General features: G+C 40.7%; 1 protein-coding gene across 2 annotated transcripts in view; it reads left to right on the top strand.

Annotated features, from left to right (window-relative positions):
• Synj1 (synaptojanin 1) overlaps nt 1-13,246 on the top strand; it is a 77,359-nt gene that overhangs the window by 14,331 nt on the left and 49,782 nt on the right. For both annotated transcript variants that reach the window (XM_051150237.1, XM_051150236.1), the window contains exons 3-6: nt 4,352-4,438; nt 6,895-7,162; nt 9,023-9,248; nt 10,040-10,123. In XM_051150237.1, the coding sequence (XP_051006194.1) occupies nt 4,352-4,438; nt 6,895-7,162; nt 9,023-9,248; nt 10,040-10,123 (665 nt within the window). The remainder of the gene's footprint in view (nt 1-4,351; nt 4,439-6,894; nt 7,163-9,022; nt 9,249-10,039; nt 10,124-13,246) is intronic.

The raw sequence follows: 13,246 nt of genomic DNA, 5'->3' as shown, positions 1-13,246 counted from the left end.
CCGCAACTCTAGAAGAACTCCATCCTCACTGACATTTCTGGAGAAATGACACCGCGAAGATGATGAGCAGCAGAGGCATTTGATAGGCTGTCTCTCCTTGCTGTTAGGTTCCATTGTCACTTACCTTCTTCAGTAGGGGTATTACAGAAGCTGTGCTGGGTTTTACCTAGTCAGGCAGCAGTTTTAAACTGTCTCACTATTGTCAGCATTCACTTTGCTGACTGATAAACTTTCCTTGTGGAATTTCTAATCTATAAGCATAATCAGGAAGGAATAGCATATAATTATTTAGTTGCTTGTATTCTACATTTTTCGGTACCTGTTCTCTAAGTACAAGGGCAGGAAGTTAAGTTCTTTCTGGGTCTCACATTGTAGCCATAGACTAGCCTGGGTGTTGGGCGATGGTCTGATGTATTTTGATGTTAATTATTGTTTGTTGTCTCTGTGACCCACCTTTTGATTAATAAAAAGCCATCCCATCTAGGTAGGCCAGAAAAGATAGGTGGAGCCATGGGGGTGGAGGGGTGGGGTGGAGGGAAATCCTAAGTGGGGGAAAAAGATCACCACAAAAAGAAAGGAGAGGGTCCCAAGAGGAGAAGAGAGAAAGACTGCCATGGGTTAGATAAAAGAAAAACACATGGCTGGCATGGATGGAGAATCCAGCCCAGATAAAAAACATTAACAAGTATTTGGGGCCGGGCATGGTGGCACATGCCTTTAATCCCAGCACTCGGGAGGCAGGTGGATCTCTGTGAGTTCGAGGCCAGCCAGCCTGGTCTACAAAGCGAGTCCAGGACAGCCCAGGCTACACAGAGAAACCCTGTCTCAAAACAAAACAAAACAAAAACAAACAAACAAAAACAAACAAACAAGTATTTGGTATTATGGATGAAAGGTAGCTTGATAAAAATTATTAAAAAGAAATTATATGGATTTGAGGCAGGTATCACATACCTTCCCCACTATGGGAAGTAGCTTAAAGGATTAATGTCTGCCCTGCCCCAGGTTCACTAAGGCTATTTTAAGATATAGCAAGTGTCTGTGTCTTAATTGATTACTAGCCAGACACATTGATAATACGAATAATACTGGTAATTTAAAAACAATACCTGGGACTCTGGAAACCTGCCTCTGCCTCCTCAGTACTGGGATTAAAGTATGAGTCACCCCACACAGCAAAGCTCCATTCTCTCTAATGCTGGCTCCTGATGCTTAGACAAATTAGTAACCCATGTAAGTCAGTTTTCTCATAGGTCAAATGGAAATTGTAGCTTTGTCCTGCGGGTTACTTTGAAAACTGAATAATGCACACAAGCACCTAGCCTAGAGTTAGTGCCCTAATAACCGCAGAGGTAATAAACAGTGCTCCAGTTGCAATACCATTTTGTTGTTTTGTTTTTGTTTTTAATTGCTGGTAATAGCTGAAGAGGAAAACAAAAACTCCTGACAGGAAAAATGCAATCTCATCTTTTCTTTAATCTAAATGTGTGTATATACACACGCATGTCTGTGTATGCACGCGTGTCTGTGTGAACACTCAGAAGATAATTCTAAAGTACAAATAATTAAACAGTTTGGCATTTGCATGCTTAGCTGAGCTAGATGACAGTGGAAGAAAAGGATGGTCATTGCCCTGAGACACACCAGTTAATATTTATTTGTTATGCAGTTGAGGAGAAACTAGTTCTTAGGAGAGACTGTTTATTTCATGATAATTTAGGTTACAGAGAGAGTGTTGATATGGGAAGGGAATGACTTATCATTAAACTACATATTCTTTTTTAACTCTTGCTGGCTGCTGTCACTGAACCAAATGATTATTGCTGCTGACACTAATACATCAGTAATTCCTGCATTACTATGTCAGCAGTGGTATTTTAAATTCACACAGCATGTAGCTTGTGTAACTCTGTAGAGCTGTGTGACCTGGAACTCTTCTGCCATGAGAAATAGATCAAGCATTTTGAACATCTGCTTTTGTGTATGGAGTATAAATACCTTTTAAAAAATCTGGTCTTTGCAAGTGTTACATAAGTGCTCTGCTACTGAGATCAACTCCCAGCCCCACCCATGGTACTCTGAATGAGGAAGTATAATATTTAAGGAAGGCAAATCTGGTTTCCTTTAGAAAATGCTAGATTCAGGTTGTCAGAGTCTATCCCTGGAAGCCCAATTGAGAGTCAGAGTCCAGGGTCGATGCAAAAGCAAAGGAATTTTATTGAACCAATGCTCCAGGGTCCACCAACATCCGAGCAGATAGAAGACCCCGTCCTACAAAAACTCAGGGTTTAAATATCTTTCAGAAGCAGAACTTAGTGACAATGGCTAGTTAAAGAGTGTTAGGCTAACAATAGAGGGTCTAAGGTAGTAAATTCTAGGTAGAGTGAGATAAGGGCAGTAAATTCCGGGGGCAGGGTCGAGATGGAGGTTAGTGGAGTATTTTTAACTTGTTCCTCTCAGTTCGCTGTTACTTTGCTTGCTCTTGTTATCAGCCTGCAATTCTTAACTTGCTTGCTCAGCTGACACTATTGTCATGATGGCTAAGTCCAGGCCACCTGGAATCTTATATATCTCGTTAGCTAATAATAAAAACCCATTTCCTTAGCTAATAATGAAACACCATTTCCTTAGCTAATAGTGTCACTGCTGAGTTCAGGCCATCTAGAATCTTACAAAAACAGAATTCAATTTGTGTTGTAAAAGTTTATATATGTATTGAACATTAGATGTAGCTTCTCTAAACACATGGAACAGTATAATGCTAGGACATCTAGGAATGTGGAATAAGACACAGCTCCCTATTATTTTTGTGGCATGCTAATATTCTTCCCCACCGCAGTGTCACACTGGCTAGAGAAAGGCCCACACTTACTGGGAACATACTGGAGAATGTGATGTGATTACTTGAGTCATGTAGCCTAACCCTGTGCTGCCAACTGAGCACAGCTCACTGCATGGCAAAGTGGGATCACGAGGAAGAAGCTTGCATAGATAGTCTAAAGAGAAGCAGATGGGGAAGTGACATACTTTGTGGAACTCTGGGGGAGAGCTGTAAAGTAAAAGAAGAGTCTGTAATCCAAGTGGCAAGGAATATTGGGTAAAACAGGCTGTGATGAGCCGTTTGTCAGCAGAGAAGATGGACAGGAAATGAGGGAGTCGAAGCAATGTGCTTACTTGCTTTCATGGTGCAGCATACAGGAGCCCAGCCAAAGGTTCTGTGGTTCTGTGGTGTGGACAGAGGAGAGGGAGAAGAGTAAGTGTGTAATGTGGAGAAGGTGAGCTGTGTGACCTGGCAAGCTCAGCCGTGAGCTGGGTGAGGGGTGGAATAGGAAAGGAAGGACAACGGGTAGGATAGGAGCCTGGCTGGATTTTTTTTTTCTTTTTCTGCATTTCACACTTTAGACTGTATCACTTGAAATGCTTAGGAATACTGGATATGGTTTATTTTTCTTTGGTTCTTTGTTATGTCTTAAATGTGTATCTTCTAAGTGCTAGGGAGTTTTTGCTTTAAGCTTTCAGGATATTTTTGTTGATTTTGATTTTTCTTTCAGTAGACTAACCATAGTAGCCTGCTCTAGAGAAATTATTGTCTGAGTTGTACTCATTAGCAAATTAGCATCAGCTTAAAGTGAAGGGAGTAAAAACAAAGGTCAGTAAAAACTGCCCACTGCTGTGCTAAACTTTGTGGTTGAGGGGGGCTTGCAGCATTGTACCTATTTATTCACTTTCTCTGTCCAGGCCCTCTTCTAAGTGTCAAGGATAAAAGGGTGAATAAGACAGGTCATCAACAAGAGAAGATCCATTAATTAGATGGTTGGAATTATTTAACTCCAGCAAGAACATTATATTACTAGTTGGAAAAAATACCTAATGTAATGCACTATTGTTAAGGCCCACTGCTGAAGACAACATCTGTATTGAACATGGAGATATTGAGCTGGTACCTACGTAGAGCTTTCATCCCTTCTTTCACCATCTTCAATACAGAAAGGTATTCTGCACATTATCAAGAGTAACATAAACACCAGTCCAGGCACAAACCCTGTATCCACAGTGATGTCCTGCCTGCAAAGTATCCTAGGGGAATGCTGGCACAGCTGAGGGAACAACCGGCCAATAACTGATTTGACTTAAGCCCCACTCCACAAGATGGAACCTATACCTGGCACCGCTTGGGTGATTGAGAACCAGATACTAGATTGCCCAGGAACATAGGGAGAAACCAAGTAATACTGGATAAAAAGAAAAGAGAGAAAAGAGAAATAAATTTTAAAGTATATTTTGAAATTTTTGTTTCAAATTCTGACTTTATAACTAAATAGATTCTGTTGTTTTCAATTATTTTTAATAGCATCTGCAGAAAAGGAGGCAATTAAAGGTACATATACCAAAGTACTGGATGCATATGGACTCTTGGGAGTTTTACGATTAAATCTTGGTAAGTCTGATATTCGGTGTGGTTCATCTACTTTTCCATTTCTGTTTATTAGTTCTGAAGATTAGAGAAACTCCCTGTATATTATTTCAGACTCAGTTTTGAGCTTTAAGTATTATATACCTTTTAAATGTTTATTAGGCTAATCTTTTAAAAATTATTTTTATTAGCTATGTGAATTTCACATAATGTATTTTGATCATAGTCAGCGCCCTCCCAACTTCTTGCAGATTTACCTTCATATCCTCAGACTTTCTGTCTGTCTGTCTGTCTCTCTCTCTGTGTCCCTCCCTTTCCTACCTATTCTCCCTCACCACCCCCCCACCTCAAATCAATGAAGTCCAGTTCCTGTTGGTGAATCTGTGAATCTGTCTTAGATGTGAGGGCTACCCAGGAGTGTGGTCAGTATACCACAGATCACACCACTAATGAAAACTAACTGAGGCTGGGTGTGGTGGCGCACACCTTTAATCCCAGCACGTGGAAGGCAGAGGCAGGTGGATTGTTGTGAGTTCGAGGCCAGCGTGGTCTACAGAGCGAGTCCAGGACAGCCAAGGCTACACAGAGAAACCCTGTTTCAAAAAACCAAAAGAAAGAAAGAAAGAAAGAAAGAAAGAAAGAAAGAAAATGAACTGTGCCTCTCCCAGCTACCTGACTCAGTGGTTAAGAGCACTTGGTGCTCTTGCAGGTTTGCTTCCCAGTACCCACGTGGCAGCATACAACCATATATAGCTCTAGGGCTACATATGGTGCACATAGATACATGCAGAGAAAACACTCCTATACAAGGCTAATCTTACAGTTTCTTACCTAGAAAGACATGCAACAGTTTTAAGATCAAAAGACAGTGTCCTGTTGAGATACATTAGGAGAAAAGGACAGCATTACCTGTTTTCTTCTTCTCAGTACATTAAGGAAACACACTGAATCCCCTAGTACATTGTGGAAAAGGTGTCTGTTTTAGATTCAGAAATGCCTGCTATTTAATGTTCTTTTTTAATTTAAAATCATTTATTTTTATGTGTATGGGTATTCAGTACATGCCATGTATGCCTGTCAAAGATGTGCATGTAGCCTGCTGAGTCAAGAACAGGATGTCAGATCCCCTAGGACTGGAGTTCAGTTAGTTGTAAGCCACCATGTAGGTGCTGGGAATCGAACCTGTGTCCTCTTGAAGAGCAGTGCTCTTAACTACTGTTCCATCTCTCCAGCCCTGGCTTAATGTTACCAGGGTCTTCAGAATAACTTTTATGATTAGCAGTTTGTCTATAAAGATATGACTTGAAGTGTGGTCCAGAGACTGTATCTGGTCCATGCTTTTACTGGTCTATGTGGTAAAGTAAGCTTGTATATACAACATGTGGTTTTCTTCCTTGGTGAAGTGTAACTATGGAGTTTTTTGTTTTTTTTGTTTTTTAAAGGAAGTCAACTGAAAGGCGGGTTTGGTTATAGAGTAGATTTTACTGTGATTCTGGCACTTTTCTTACTGTGCCCTGTTAAGAGTTGATAGGCTCTGCTTTGACCAGCAGTGACCTATAAAATGGGTTCGTTATTAGCCTGTCATGTGCAAAGACTGTGCTGGATTGTTTACTGTTATTGTCTTAAGTAATCATGAGATAAATGTTTGAATCCCCATGAGGGGTCGGTCGTACTATAGGTTGGTCATACACTTTAGCCTGGCTAATGAGTAAGAAGCTATGGCTCAGGGCTGTTTCTGCTGTGCCAGGGCCTGTGTTGCTGATTCTTCATTTCATAAGATTTTTGTTGCAATTGCATGAAAAATTTAAAAATCCTGGTGTTCCGGGGTTAGGGCCACAGAATGAACTCCAGTACCATCCCTTTGCCACCAAAAAGAAAGAGCAAAACCACACATAGTCTATACATTTTCATGAGCCACGTTGCTTTATAAACTGTCACCATGGCCTTGTTCCCATGTGCTGTCACCTTCAGCTCACAGATGTCTATGCCATTTTTAAACTTAGCCATTTACAAAGAACTTGGACACTCGTTATCTTATCTGAGCTTCTTGTCCATTGGTCAGGGAGTGAAAGCAACATTTTTTGGATAAATTTTGTAGCCTCAGATTAAGTGTAAAAATAACGTTGTAAATGTGCCACTATCTTATTAATATTTTAGTGCTTGATATACTGAATGTATTTAAACAAAAATGTTTCCCCTGAAAAAATACCTCTAGTTGTAAATTTAAACATATTTACACTAAGCTTAGAATAATCAGAATGGCCAAGCTTGTTGGTGCATACCTACAATCCCTGTCTTTGATAGGCCGGGGCCAGCAGATTGGGAGTTCCAGACTAGACTATGCAGCACAGGAACACTGTCTCAAAAACTAAACAATTGCAATATAAGATTTTAAAGATAGAAACACAGGAAGAAGTCAGAAAAACTATGTAGTTTGAAAATGTTGGTTTTCTGTGCAGTGACATCGTTGGGTTTTGCAGGTGATACCATGCTGCATTATCTGGTCCTGGTCACTGGGTGCATGTCTGTTGGGAAAATCCAAGAATCTGAGGTTTTCCGAGTTACTTCCACTGAGTTTATATCACTTCGAGTCGATGCTTCAGATGAGGATCGCATTTCAGAAGTACGCAAAGTTTTGAACTCCGGAAACTTCTATTTTGCGTGGTCTGCCTCTGGAGTCAGCTTAGACCTGAGTCTGAATGCACATCGCAGCATGCAGGAGCACACCACTGACAATAGGTTTTTCTGGTGAGTCCGCATCATCTTTCTTCTTTTGTAGTTAAGTACTATGTGATAACTCAGAGATTTGGGGCCTAATGTGTTAAACCGTGGCTGTTTCTGGAGAGAAAAGATGGGCATGGTTGGTTGAATGTGCACTTTTTCCTGCCCAAGCCCGCAGCAGAGCACGGCAGGCACCTGGATGGAGTGGCATACGCTGTGAAGCCAAGGGCTGCTGTTCCTGAGCTGGACTGAAGTGGGCTTCACTTGAGGGTTACTTATTTGTGTTGCTTGTAGTGTAGCCGTGTCACTCCAGTGCTCAATAGGTTGGACTAGTGTTTTGCTAAAGATTGAAGCACTTGAATTCAAGTTTGCCTAGAAAATGGAAGTTTATAGCATTCGTATCCTTGTAGCTTTGTCTGTTTTTGTTTTGTTTTGTTTTTTAAGATACAATAAGTCTGTAGCTAGACTGTAGATCCCTCTTACAAAAACTTTATAGTTTTATTTCAGTGGAGATTTTAAGATGCTACCACTCAAGACTTGGCATAAATGTAAATAGAATAAAACAGCAATGTGTCGACAGTAAAGAAAATGTAAACTGACAGCAGAGCCAAGAAAGACTACCTGCACACAATGCCTCAGATCTTAGCTCTATTTGAATGTGCTGCACTATGACACAGCCCTCGGCTGTGATCTTTGGACATACTGAGGTTTGCCTCAGAGCAGAGTAAATAATAGTAAGGTATGAGAGCATGTGTCATGGTTAGCTAGGCAGTGGCCATCAGATTTCACAGTATCCTAGTACTGTTCCATTTTGCTTTGCAAGCAGATAGGAAGGGTTAGGATGGGAGCTGGTCTACAAGAACTGTGGGTGCCCGCACCTAGTGGATCTCCACAGCATCCTGTTACCTGCAGGGCAGGGTATTGAGGACTTGTTCTCTGAACAGCTTTGCCCCTTCTTACTATTGTTAATGACCCTGGGTGTTCAAGAAGGCACTATTACACTTCTGTTAGCATTCTGTAAGATACCAAGGTGGTGTGTTAAAGTCTATTTGGAATGGCCCAGCATCTTAAAACTCACTTTACGGTAATATGGAAAAGTAACTTGAGTTGATGGTGATGTTTGCTGAATGGAATCTTTTTAGTAGGTTTCCTAGAAGAGCCCACAGTCTTCCACATGTGTTCTGTGGAGGACTCAGGTTCCACCAGAGACTGACTGCTGAAGAGCAGTCAGCAGGGTGAGGACACTAACATGGTAGGGCTAAGCCCATCTATGCTTTGCTCATTGAGATCTTTCATCTTTTGTTTCTTAAGCATTGGGCTGTTTCTTTGCTTGAATAAAACATTTTCCCTTGAAGTTTGTAAACCAGGCCCTATCTTGTACCTACAGTACCACAGTGTTTTGGTGGGTCTGTGGGAGAGCATTTACCATAGCATGAATGAGGCCCTTAAGTCCATGACCAAAACTGGAGGAAAAAAAAAGTTTTGGAGACAATAGAAAATACTATGCCTTACATTGTGCAGTATGACAGCTACTAGGTATGCTGGCTATTTAAGCTTAATTAAAATATAGTCTTAGAAAAGTCTTATAGATAAGTCTCTTTAAAGTACGATGTGTTTGTATAACCCTTTTTGGAACTAGCTAGGTTATGTGCGTGCTCTAGTCTGTAGGCTAGAACGGTTTGACCAACACTAAAACCACAAGTTTTTAGTACACTACATCACCGATTAAGCAGCTGCGTTTCCTTTTATAGTCTTGGCTTAAGCAGAGCAAATGTAAATGAATTCTTTACTTGGGGAGCCTTTTAATAATACTGCATTAGTGTCTTAAACTTTATTCTGTGTTGTTTTGTACTTAGTAACCTAATCCAGTTACTCCTTCTTCCGTAGGAATCAGTCTTTGCATCTGCACCTCAAGCACTATGGTGTGAATTGTGATGACTGGTTATTACGCCTCATGTGTGGAGGAGTAGAAATTAGGACAATTTATGCTGCCCATAAACAGGCAAAGGCTTGCCTTATCTCAAGACTCAGCTGTGAGCGAGCTGGGACACGGTTTAATGTCCGGGGAACAAATGATGATGGTCACGTTGCCAATTTTGTAGAAACAGAGCAGGTAACATAGTGTTTTATATTTCTTACCATGTGCTATAAGAGAGACACAGGAAATACTAGAATAGTGGACATGTAAGGGAGACAGGAAATGCTAGGTAATACTAGGTAATAGTTTTACCTGTAGTTTGCAAAAACATCTTGGATACTTATTGGCCTTAATAAAGACCTTGATAGAACAAACGTACACAGGTCTATAATACCAATTAAGTAATGTAAAGTACATTTGACAATGAATTTTAAAATATTCAGTTATGGAGTAAGATGGCTTCATAAAAATATTTTATATGAAAGTAAGCCCAATTCTTTTTTGTTGTTGTTTGTTTGTTTTGTTTTGTTTTTAAATTTTTATTTAAGTAATAATTTATTCAGATTACATCTCAATTATTATCCCCTCACTCGTCTTAATGCTAGATATGTATCAAGTTATGACATTTGGCTGTGGCACTGTGTGATAGTAAATTCTACGATGTCACACAACCCAACTCAGACCTTTAAATTGGGTTTTGGAAAATATAAAAAACTAAGAAACAAACTGAAAAAATATAAGGGCATATGTATATAACACTGAGTTTTTAACAAAAGGGTTTCTTTTTTAAAATTGTGATTCTTCATTTTCTTATTTTCTTGTTTAGTATTGTCAAAAACTGAGAACACTTTGTATCCTGTTTTTGATTGCTTTGATCAGGACCGTTTGTATAAAAGCTGTCATCACATACAGCTACTGTGCAGCAGATTTTAGTTTCTGCATTTCTAATATAGAACTAACAATTTTTTCTTTGGAATTTTTTGTAGGTTATATACTTAGATGACTGTGTTTCTTCCTTCATACAAATTCGAGGATCTGTTCCATTGTTCTGGGAACAACCAGGGTTGCAAGTATGTGCCTCCATTTTTGTTGTTGTTGTTTTCCTTTTTGTAAATTTCCATAGTTTCCAAATTTTCAACATAGTTCTTGAGTGTTACAGATCATTCCTTTGTGTGTAGTACTGGCTCAGCCCACAAGTGAGGTTCTGAGGAGCATCTTAACATACACAATTTCCCTTTCAGCTCTGTGTTAGCTGCTTTTATATTACTGTACTAGTTTACTGTAGTTAGGCCAGTTTTATAAAGAAAAAAAATTGTTTTTCTTTTGGCTCGTAATTTTACAGATTGGAGGTCAAGACTGAACAGGCCCATTGGCTTGGCAACTAGTGAAGCAGTGTGACCCTTTTTGGCATTGCCACGGGGGCACACATGGAAGGAAGAACACACATCTTCAGGCAGGAAGCCAGAGTCAGATATTCGACTCTGGCTTCTGTAGCTACTGGCTCCCATGAGCATGCACAACAGGAAGCCAGCATTCCCTCCCCAGGGCATGTCTCACAGGAATCTAAAGACCCCCTCAAGACCCTCCACCCCTTAGCACTTCCACGTCATCACCAGCACTGCTGCCCTGCGCACCAGACTTCAGAGCATAAAGGCTTAAGGCACAGACCATTTTCGAACCATTTAGCAGAGCTATAGCAACCGAGGAGCTTGCTCAAAGTTTTAAATTTCAAGGATTAAAAAAAATGTTTTCATTATTTTAGTGTAGAACAACTTAGTCTCTTAAAGCAGGAGAGTTTGATAGCTATAAGAAAGCTCTGTCCCTGGACTGACTGACACCCTCACTAGAGCTACCATTGCTAGCTAGGTGGGCTTGGGCAGGGATTGAGTTCTTCTCTCTGCCTCAGTCTTCTCAGCTGTAAAATGAGAAGGACAATAATGTTGTCTTATTTGTGAGGTTGATAAAAGGACTGAATGAAACCCACTTAAAGCAGTGCCTGGCACACAGCAGCACGTCAGGGCTAGCCATTGCTGTTTTCAGTGACGTGGTCTAGAGTAGCAACGCAATATTTATTCTGCTTTGCTAGAAATTCTTAGTTCTTGTCAAGACTGGTCTGACTGGTGTGGGCATTTTTTGGGGAGGGTGGTGGGTTTTTTATTTTTCATTTTGAGGCAGGGTCTCCCTGTGTAGTTCTGGCTATCCTGGACCTCTGTATATCGACCAACCTGGCCTTGAACTTGCGGAGATCCATCTACCTCTGCCTCCTGAGTGCTGGTTTTACAGATGTGTGCCACCGCATCCAGCCAGGTGTAGACTCTGTGTTTTAGGTGTACGGCAGCTTCCTGACTCTCTTCCAGCTTCACGGTTTTTAAGCGTTTGTCAAAGTATTTGCTTTAACAACATATCCCTAAAGAGCCCCAGCCTGATGCAAGGTGACTGCTTTCATTTGGGGACAGAATAAAGTAAGAGGTTCCAGTAGTTGGTTTACAGGCCCTGCATTGTAACTGCTTCTCAGTTACTTTTCATGAAGTTCAGAATCACAGTGTTTGATTCTTTAGTCAAGTTGGATTCTGAATGGATGCATTGAAGGAGCCTCTGTGGATTGGACTTTCCTTCTCCCTTCTCCTGTGTGGCTCCACCTTATAGGGACTCTTGCTGGCTACCATTCCCTGGTTATGGGCTGAGAGCTATGGTGTTGTAAGCCGTGCATTTCTCCATAGAGAGTAGATTTTGGATCACTGAACAGTGTAAGAAGTCTCTTAAGTCATTACCCAGCTGGCCTGCTGTTGGCTGGCTGGAAGGATGCTGAAGTTTGTTTTTCACAGTTATTTAGTTTAGTAGTCCCTAAAATCAGCTGTCCTTTGAATAAGAACAGATTGGTCTTTGCTTTTGTTTTGAGAAAAGTTCTTGCACTATAGGCCTGTTGTTGGGGTACTCACTATGTAGCCCAGGCTAGCCCTGACAGCAGGACAGTTATCCTGCCTCAGCTTCCTGAGAATGGATTCTTTTTGTGACATTTCCTCCATCGTTCTAAAAGAATGGTAATAAAGGAATGAAAATAGATGATTTATTTTTAAGAAAGTATAAAAATAGATAACTGATTTTCAAACATGAAAACCCCATGCCAAGGAGTCTCTGCTCTGTGGAACCAAACTAAGCCTCTGGCCTTTGGGGCTGTACATGGCTCACATGTGTCCTTTGTTCTCAAGACTAGAGTTTACTTTAGGAACCAAGTTTGTTTGGTCGTCGGTTTGTGGTGGTTTGCTGTCTGGAGCCCACAGTCCTCTTGTCTCTACCTCCCGGGCTCTGGGCTTGAAGTGCTCCTGGTGTTAATTTAGCAAGAAGAGTAGAGTTTATGCTGTCTGACTAAGTAATGATATGATAGCTTTCCTCCTCGCCCCTTTAACAAGTCACTTTGTTCATATATTAGCAGGAAAGACTTCTAGAAAACATTGATCCAGAAGCCTCTGAGAGATGTTTACAAGTGGAGCTCTGGCATCTGTCAGCTCTTCTCAGCCCTGCTTCTTGCTGTGTGAAAAAAGAAATATAAGGCCTGTCAGGCAGGCATTCCCCATCTTGTTTTCTCCACCAGCACACACTTTTAATTCTGCAACATGTGCTCTTATGTGCTCTGTGACAGTGAGGTTAGTCTGGAAAATCTGTGTCTGTAGGAAGGAGCAACATCCTTCTTATATAAGGACATAAGCACATGCGCACATCGCTTGTGTCCAGGATCCCTACTCTGAGCCTATAGCTACAGGCATTTGTGTGCTACCAGACGGGTGCTGGTCCTGTGGAAGAGCAACACAGTGCTCTTAGCTACAGGGAAGAACGATTTGGTTTGGTTTGGTCTTTAATATGTTTGGAGTTCCACAGTAGAGAAAAAGACACTTTGACACTGTAGTAATAGTACTTGGGAAAGTAGAAACTTTGGTCAGAAAATATAAATATCTTATCTGAACCTCTTTTTAAATTACTTACATATCTTATGAACTTAAACAAGGTATATATTTAAGTTTGAAATAAGGTAAACAGTATGTATGGGAGCGCTCAAAAATCTCTTCCATCAAAAAATTGCTATTAATGAGTATTTCCTAGGGGATATAGCTTATTCTCCCCACCACCACCCCTTTTCCTTTTTCCTTTTCCTTTTGTCACTTACAGTGTGTATGACACTGCACTCATGTCATTGG

The sequence above is a fragment of the Acomys russatus genome, chromosome 8, assembly GCF_903995435.1.
Source record: "Acomys russatus chromosome 8, mAcoRus1.1, whole genome shotgun sequence".
Classification (NCBI taxonomy): Eukaryota; Metazoa; Chordata; class Mammalia; order Rodentia; family Muridae; genus Acomys; species Acomys russatus.
The sequence above is the reverse complement of the archived record's forward strand: the minus strand, read 5'-3'. Positions and strand labels throughout refer to the sequence as shown.